At 38.3% G+C, this 8,941-nt stretch overlaps 1 protein-coding gene across 4 annotated transcripts; it reads right to left on the reverse strand.

Moving 5' to 3' along the window:
* Positions 1 to 4,114: 4,114 nt before the first annotated feature.
* Positions 4,115 to 8,484, reverse strand: LOC311445990 (claudin-8-like). Of its 4 annotated transcripts, XM_084538628.1 has the most exons (3): positions 8,462 to 8,484; positions 7,824 to 7,923; positions 4,507 to 5,421 (listed from the first exon to the last, which is right to left on the reverse strand). In XM_084538628.1, the coding sequence occupies exon 3, from the start codon at positions 5,412 to 5,414 to the stop codon at positions 4,746 to 4,748; it is 669 nt and encodes a 222-aa protein (XP_084394754.1). In that variant the 5' UTR covers positions 5,415 to 5,421; positions 7,824 to 7,923; positions 8,462 to 8,484; the 3' UTR covers positions 4,507 to 4,745. The 4 variants fall into 4 exon arrangements, 3 of the variants coding, with proteins under 3 accessions (XP_084394755.1, XP_084394754.1, XP_084394753.1); XR_014698704.1 differs by lacking the exons at positions 7,824 to 7,923; positions 8,462 to 8,484 and adding an exon at positions 5,440 to 5,577 and having other exon boundaries at positions 4,115 to 4,534; XM_084538629.1 differs by lacking the exons at positions 7,824 to 7,923; positions 8,462 to 8,484 and having other exon boundaries at positions 4,115 to 4,534; positions 4,828 to 5,593.
* Between the last annotated feature and the right edge of the window lie 457 nt (positions 8,485 to 8,941).

Genomic DNA, 8,941 nt, shown 5'->3' on the forward strand with positions numbered 1-8,941 from the left:
CATAAAATGTCATATTAGTCTTACTTGGACTCTGAAACTCAAATTAGGTTACCAAAGCATTCAAGTCAGAGAACATTTCTGTACCAGAGAGAAAGTAAAGGAAGTGTTTGTTTGGTGGGTCAGCTCTGTCCCAGTTTTCAAAGATGATGTAGGACTCCCCTGGAAAGACTTCTTGTGCCTTTTTCAAAAGGACAGTTATAGTCAATCAGAAGGACACAATCAAGATCCCATTTCTGACTTTCTGAGTCTTGTTGATTTTCAGGGCAGTTGCAACATTTTTTAACATAAACTTGTTTAGTGATAATGTTTTGCCCACAGAGGTTTGTCTCTGCATATCAGGACTGATGACTGCATGCATTCATTTGTCTCAAAACCCATCCGATTCATCTTTCTGTTATAATGAAATGTTTTGCTAAGCCATCACTTTTTGTCATAAATATGTTCCCTTGGCTGCATCTTAGTGGGAGATTATTTGCTCCACAATCTTTTCATCGCAGAGATGAATATACATTTCGGGACCAGCTTTTGAAATATTGACTTGCTTCAGGAAACTTCTTATAGGCAAGTCTTGGAAGTCGGCACTAAATCAGTTTTGTGTATTTTATTTCCCAAGGAATCAGACCCACTTTGTTTATTATCTACTAAAACCTAACACATAATGTAAAAACAAGACTGAATCAGAAAAGGACATTGTAAAAATACTGAAGCTGTCTTTTCCTGCAATAGGGAAATACATTCATCCCCTTTAATAAAAAAATAAATAAAAAATAAAGAAGAGAAGAGAAGAGAAGAGAAGAGAAGAGAAGAGAAGAGAAGAGAAGAGAAGAGAAGAGAAGAGAAGAGAAGAGAAGAGAAGAGAAGAGAAGAGAAGAGAAAAAGAGAAAAAGAGAAAAAGAGAAAAAGAGAAAAAGAGAAAAAGAGAAAAAGAGAAAAAGAGAAAAAGAGAAAAAGAGAAAAAGAGAAAAAGAGAAAAAGAGAAAAAGAGAAAAGAAAAGAAAAGAAAAGAAAAGAAAAGAAAAGAAAAGAAAAGAAAAGAAAAGAAAAGAAAAGAAAAGAAAAGAAAAGAAAAGAAAAGAAAAGAAAAGAAAAGAAAAGAAAAGAAAAGAAAAGAAAAGAAAAGAAAAGAAAAGAAAAGAAACAATGATACAATATTTAAAAAAAAAAAGCAACCTGAAGGCTTCAGATATTTTTCAAATACATAGCCAAATATCAGCTATTCAGTTCTATTTCCAAAGCTATTTTATCCTGCAGTTACAAAATATTAAAGTATATGATAACATCAGGATATTAAACTAAATATTTAACCACAATATTTAATCAACTGTTATTAACAAATATGGCAGGCCTGAAGTTTCTTACAGTTGTGCCTAGAGAAATGTGAACATCATAACACCAAAGCGAAGTTTACCACCTCCACTCCTCAATAGAAGCAGAGCACATGAAAACCTGACAGAATGTTTTACTAATCACTAGCCCATCCACATCAAATGACACCCACATGTTAGTCCTTTTCTTCTGAGATAAAAGTCCTGTTAATAGCCCTGCCCTCATGCCCTGCTTCCTCTTGGTCCTCCAGCATGTAGCGTGTAACCACTGCTCTGTTTCCACAGCCCTAGTGCACTAAGCAGTGTGAAGAAGTGGCTGTTTCCCTAAATGTCTTCACTGCAGTACACGTGTTTCTGAGAATCTTGTCTCTCATCCGTATCACACAGGAAGGAGGCATTCAGACATTTAAATAAGCACCAACAGTTGTCATAGACACATGGGGGTACCTGAGATCAGGTCTGTCTGGGTATAATCCAGAAGGGGCAGAAGCTTTTCTGGAGTGGCAGCCAGAGGCTAGAAAGCGCCACATTGGACCACAGAGACCTGTGCAAGATCCTCCATCACTCCCATCAAGCCCAGCTCTTGCCAAGCGATACCTTCAGATAACTCATGAAGAGCAGAAGTTTATTTCTGATGCTCACCCACAGTTTCCTTTGTTTGTTTTGTTTTGTTAAAGAACTTAGAACTTCCTTTTCATTCTGACACCTCCAAACTGCAGCTTCCAGCTAGCCAGTTCTGCGCATCACAAGCTTTGAATAGGGGAAAAGGAAGAAGAAAAAAACTCTGCCTCCTTTAACAGATGCAAATGCACCCATACAGTTTATTTAAACAAATACATTCCTCACATACAGAGGTAAAATATTTTGTAATCATTTTATGGGTTTCTCCCACACTGGCATCCCCTACAAAGGAGTTTCTGTTCTGTTCAAAGGCAGAAAGTTAACCACTGTGTTACATCTCTTGCAAATTAGCTTCTCATGAGAAATTTGTTCCTGTATCGAATTCAGAGATTTTAGTGCCACAGGCTCTTAAACATATGTGGGTGAGTGTAAAGCGCTAAATCACATCACTGGAAATTGCCATTTGTGTCAATAAAATCCCACACATCCAAACAGCAGTCCAGCCTAGCTGTACAGTTGGAATCAAGGTCAGATTCCAAACATACACAAGTATATTATTGTCTGAGATCAGAGATTTTGTCTGAGCTCATCTTTAGGTTAACTGGCAACAGAAAAAGAAGGAGTAATTTGCAGACATCAGGTGTTAATATTAGACATAAAAAGCTCAGGTTTTCTTTGAAATGAATGCCAAATGCTCAAATAGAGCAGTTTCATCTTTAAATTCTTTGAAAATAACGCTACTACTGTAAATGGCACACCCAGTTCAAAATTGATTTCTAGATCATCCCACTGATAGTGGAAGCATTCAGGATCCTTTAATTAATGTTGTAGAAAACTGCACTTTATTACATCTTAAGCACTTGTATCTACATAAAGTGGCATTATATTGCATACATCGTAATTTAAATCCATTGCCTACATATAAGTGTGTATCAAATTTGCATTACAAATGTCTTCATCCTCTGCTGGGTTAATCACAAATGTCAGATCTAAATCAATCCAAAATCCAAACTTCTGGCTCACAAACCAAACATTTATTAAACAAAGTATGTATTATAGGACAAAAATACAATAAAATAACAGGTGAAATTCTTCAGAGTAGTATAAACTGTAACCAAACTCAGAAGCACAATTCCATTGAAATGAGCAGTCTGGCCCAAAGAGAGCTGCTATGACACATCTGTGGCACTGTGTGTACCACAAATATGGTAGCATCAGCAGCTATAAGGCAACATCAAAATATATACTTTAGTACCAGAAAATCTATTTACAAATGTTCTCTTAAAGGCTTATCTGGAATTAATAAGTGATGATTTGACAGTTCAAGTGATGAGCAGGATACTTAAAGCCTGTTTCTGGTGGAAAATTCTCACTAAAAGATGGTTTGCCCTAAGTGTAATGAACATTAGCTAACATATATCATGAATATCCCTGTTTGATGGCACTGTTTCATTTAGGTTCATCTGAAGTCAAGTTAACAAAAGGCTTATTTAATTAAATGAAGCTTTCTATGTTCTTCAAATTGAACAGTCGAATGAACATATAGAGGCATTGCTCTGCATAACTTGAAAAGTCATTAAACCTGGTTTTCAGATTACCAGTCAAAGACATAGAAAAGGATCAAGCTGTCTACCTGTGTCATTAAATTATCAATGAAATGGTACCATCTATAACTACTGTGTGAAGAACAAGAAAAATTGTTTTTAAATGGAACTTCTTTGGTCACTTATCAATATTGTGATACACATGCATTCAAAAGCAGGTCCCAAGTTTTCAGCTGTGAAAAAAAAAAAATAATAATAGCTGCAAATACTGTTGGATTCTGCACATTGGATGGACAAGCATCAGACTGCTTGGCTCATGCTTTAAAGTGAGTCTTGCAAACACAAAGCAGTCAGAACAACACTGGGGCTTAGCTTTTGTGAGCATAATGGAAGATGAAGACAGGAACTCTTGATCCCCCAACAGGCAAGTGGGGATTGCACATTTACATTTGCCTGGCTTGTTTAATTATACTTGACATTACCACAGTGCTTTAAAGTGCATAAAGACAGGTAGTCTGTCCTGAATTTTATAGAAGAGGAGATGCTATCTATAGAACAGGAGAAACCATTAAAGATGGAAGGTACTAGGCAACGGGAAGCTAATACATTCATGACAAAGGCTGGTGAAGTGAATAAAAAATTTATTATTCCACGAGATGGATTCTGTGCCCTGCAGAAGAGGTACGAAGTATACATCAACTCTGCAAGCATCTGTGAAACACATAGTCAATCACAAAGATCTCTAACAGGGGAGCATGAACATTTGTGTGCTGATATTGAAAATAAGATCACTGGGGGCTTCTCCAGTCATTCAGCAACTGCTTCCACCATGCTGCCAATCCATGCTTCTCATCACTGTCCTGGGACAGTCCTGACAAAAACTTTACCTTAGAATAAATGCACTGCTCCCTTTGCATGTCACAGGCTTAGGGGAGGGCAAAGGTACCATTGCACAATAGATGCCCGCCTTCCAGCCCAGCCATACTCTCTTAGTCTTCTGTGAGAGGCTCCTAGCTGCTGCTGTTCCCATGCCAGTTTTCATTCCTATAAAATAGTGAGATTTTTCTTCAGGCTGAGGTCTAACATAATGCCCGTGTAATAACATTTCCTGTAGTCATGTTAGAGATCAGATATGTATGTTAATAGTAAATAGCAAACTAAAAATTTGTTCCTCCATTACAGACTCACAGTTTAGTTAGGTACTGATTCAATCAGTACATATCAATGTGCTAAGCAGAAAGGTCACAGGTAGCAGCTACACATACGCCTGCATGCTTACGGATGGCCCTCCTGCAGAGCCAGGTTTGTGCAATCTGTTGGGAGAAAGTGATGGATACCTGGATTTTGGGGATTTACCAGCCCAGCACCAGAAGCTACAGTACATTGCTCCTGCAGCGACGAGGAGTGCAGCACTCGCCCAGCCCACATAGAGAGCAGCTCCCAGTTCTCGTTTCAGTGGTGTAGGGACTTTTGGATTATAGAAGTCACGAATGATACTGCCACCAGTCCAGGACACAGGGATCAGAATGAGGATGCCCGTCAGGAGAAAGGCAATTCCAGCTACCAGGATGAAGATACTGATGTTCTGGGGATTCTCCTTGGTCCTGCGAGTGTACTTCACACCGACAATGGCCAACAAAAAGGCAATGATTGACAGGAGCACCGCAATGCACATGAGGGCTCTGAATGCCTCTAAGGATGGGGGCAGAGATAGGATAGATTTGTAGAATTTGCACTGCAGCCTGATGCCCATCTGGCTGACGCAGTTCATCCACAGTCCTTCCCAGATAGTCTCAAACACCACGATGTTACTCTCAATGTGGGCAGAAACTCTCCATTGTGGCATAATTGTAGCTGCCAAAGTCCCGACCATGCCCACACCTCCGAATATTAGCCCGGTGATTTGTAATGCACAGCAAGCCATGCTCCTTCTGAAAAAAAAAAGGTACCTCAAGCAAAGTGGCCTAGCAAGTCTTCCAAAATCACTCTTTCGTAGAATTATGAAGCCTGAGAGACAATACTTTCTCTGGTAGTTTCCTCATACAGCAAGTTAAGTTTTTTTAAGAGCAGCTCTCCCCAGTCGGAGGTTCACACAGGTGGAAATCCATTTCTGACTAGCTAGAGGGAGCTGCTATTTATTTGCTTTGAAATCCCCTCCAACTACTGCACCTACCCATCAAGCTTAACAAGTTTCCAGCCAATGGGGAACTAGGGAGGGGTTGATTTTACTGCTTTTCATATTGTGTCAGTAGTGATGTTATAATTAAGCAAGTGCCAGGGATTCAATTAAAGGCACCTAATTGCAGGGCTAATCATTTCCTAACTGCAAGATTGCAGCTATGTTGAAATTCAGTGCAGAAAGTCTGAACTTCCATCTGCTAAAATATTATATAAAATAGGTCATTATGGTTGTTCTTATGACAAAAGCTAATCTTAGACTTGGTGTGGGGCTTACTTTTTAAGTACTATAACCCTGGGAAAACATCTGATTTTTTTCTATTATTATTTTTTTATTTTAAATCAAGCTGGAAAGTAGTTGGTGTAGGTCTTCAATGTAGATTCCTCGTTTTGATCAAACACAAAAGTATAATCATGATATTAGACAGGTACAGGAAAGTCAAGTATTCCAATCAACATCAAAGCTTTACTCTACCAGCTGCATAATTCACAAGGATGACAAAATAGCTGGCAGGGTTTCACAGCTTCTCCTTCTGAATCCAGGAGTAAGATCACTGTTAGGAAATAATCCTCTATGAGAATCTCTCCCTGTTAGGACAGTATTAGGATAGTGTTGTTACTGTGTTCTGTGCTAATAATCTCCAAGTAACAGTTGTACAATTTGAAAAGGGTGAGCTTTTCTTTCAGTATATAATGCACATTGAAAGAAGTCAGAGATCCCTCCCATAAGCATTTATCTTGGCCTACACAGAGCTACAAGTCTGAACAAAAATGCACACCAAAGATTGATTTGCCTTGGGCAAGTTAGGAATAACTGCTTCATTATGATTTTTTTTTTTTTTTTTGCTTTCTTCTCCCTACCTGGAGATAATAGTATATGATGACACCTCATAGGTGTTATTAAAATAGAAGTGTTTCTGGTTACCCCAGCTCTTTGAACCAATATGGCTTGTTAAAAAACTTGTTGGCTAAAGACAATGAAGGCCCCTAGAAGTGCTATCCAAGAAAGACATACTCTTAGATTGTTGGTTGTTGTGCTGTGGGCTGTGTGTGTTTAGAAATATCAGACTTTGACTTTGATGGAATTCATTCAGTTACAGCCTTAGGTGTAACGTATTCAAAGCAAACGCTAAAACCCAGGGAAAAGTGAATTGCCCATCTAAAGCATTCACAGCCTTCAAAATCCCCTTCTTCCTATAATCACTAGCTGAAAGGAAAGAGTGCCAGGTAGTGTGAGTTATATAGTGTAACGTTACACGTCCATGTGGAAAATACTCCCAAGGGCTCTGGGTAATTCTTTTTTTGTCTTCAAGTCTGACAGCATGAATCTGGGCAGGAAAAAAAAATGTCCTCAGCTAAGATGTCAAATTTAACCTTTAAAAATCAAATATGTTCTTGGACTTGTTCTTATAGAGATGAATATTGCATCATTCTTCTGCTTATGCAAAAAAAAAAAAAAAAAAAAAAAAGATTCTTATGTTGAAGAAAAGATAAGGCATTTTGCTTGACGCCATAAAGATAAAATAGCAGAGATGAAATCCAAAGTCATAGATGGCTACCTGTCCAAAAGAAACTGCTTCATCTGGCAGGAGACTGCTCTCTTAAAAGCAGACTGCCTGCAAGTTAGACCTGTACTACTTAATTTGAGTCCCATCTCCATTCAGCTTGTAGAACATTTTCACCTCTAAATTATCAAAACTTAATTTTGATTTCTTATTTTAATGCCAAAAAGTAAAAACTTTTTTTTTTTTTTTTTTTTTATAGAAAAGCCTTTTCAAAGCTAGCATTTAAATGTGGTTTGTTTTTTTTTTTTTTTTCAACAGAATAACCCTTCATGTAACATTTTCAGGCAGCCAACTCTTGAAGATATATGCAGCTGGAGAGCTGACCATGCCTAATGCCCTGAATCTGTTTATCTGACTGCCTTATCTAGTAGGATTGCTCTGAAATCATTTTTCCTTACATGACTCTGGGAGGGTCAGCTGTTGAGGTCATGCATAAAATTACACTCTGAGGCAGTCAGGGCACGGTTTGTATAGAAAATAAACTGCTCCCAAAAATACTATAAAAATGCATCATATGCTAGTTGTGTAAGAATACATCCAGAGAGTGCTAAGCAGTTGAGTGCTTTTTGATCTCTAATTGGCAGTAGTACCTATGGTGAGTGACATCCGGATGTAGATGTCAGGCAGGAACACCCAGGCTATGATGCTCCCTGTACTGTCCAGTGGCAGAATGGTTCTTGTTATTGAAACCTGAGGGGAAGAAAGCAGGAAAAGATGAATAAATGACAGTTTTGAAACCTGAAGATAAATTTCAGAAATGAAAATGAGCCACAAGAGACAGGCTGGAAAATAAAATCAAAAAACAATACCAGTATCTTGGAAACTCATGAGAACTGGAAAAACTTACCAACCTTTTAAATGCCAAGGAGTCCCTGGACTTGCTGATCACCAGAAGATTTGTATTTTGTGAAAAAGCCCTCTGTTTGATTGGCCTGTAGGGAGCTCTTACTAGTGTACCCTAGAGAGCTGTACCTCCATTTAAAGGTTCACCCCATCTCTGAGAAAGAAATTCACTCACAAAACCACTCTGAAAAGCAGACATCTCTCAAAGTAGAATTTAAATACATGTTTACATGGTGGGTATGACAGACACAATGGTGTGACAGACACAGAAATAAAAGGAAAACCCCTTTTCTGCCTGTCTAGACCTCAGAAGTCTCACCATGCTCTGTGTATCATCCGTGAATCTCTTCTGGGTATCATCCTGTCATGCTGTTGGCATGCTTACCTGCCTCAAGATGAGAGCACCAGTTCTTATGCAAACATGTCCACCCCAAGATTTGCCTTCAAAGAAGAAAACAGACAATGGAGGAAGCATGTAGGCTTTACATTTAATCTTCCTCTGGATCTCTGTTTGGATTTACATCTTCTCTTACCCTCAAATCAGGAAGTTAATTTGAATCTTTTCCTGAGGGAGTACCTTACATTCCCTCCCTAGCTTTTAAAATGATGATGCCACTTGAAAAATAGGAAGCAGAGCATCTCCAGTCCAGAAGATTAACAGAACCTGTCAATGATCCCCAGTGCTTAATTAATTATAAGCATCAATAATGTAAACATCATTGCCTCCTAGAAACCAAGTTTCATTCCTCTTTGTATATCTTCTCTGTACATTGAATTTTACAGTCCTTATTCATACACGAACACCTACACATAGTCTGTATGTGTATATATATCATCACGAATTCATGTCAAGAATAGGTTGGTT

This window comes from Aythya ferina (assembly GCF_964211825.1).
Source record: "Aythya ferina genome assembly, chromosome: 1".
Taxonomy (NCBI): Eukaryota; Metazoa; Chordata; class Aves; order Anseriformes; family Anatidae; genus Aythya; species Aythya ferina.

Bases quoted from the DNA above. Each gene is read 5' to 3' on its own strand.
- LOC311445990 (XM_084538628.1), bottom strand. From the start codon at position 5,414: ATGGCTTGCTGTGCATTACAAATCACCGGGCTAATATTCGGAGGTGTG.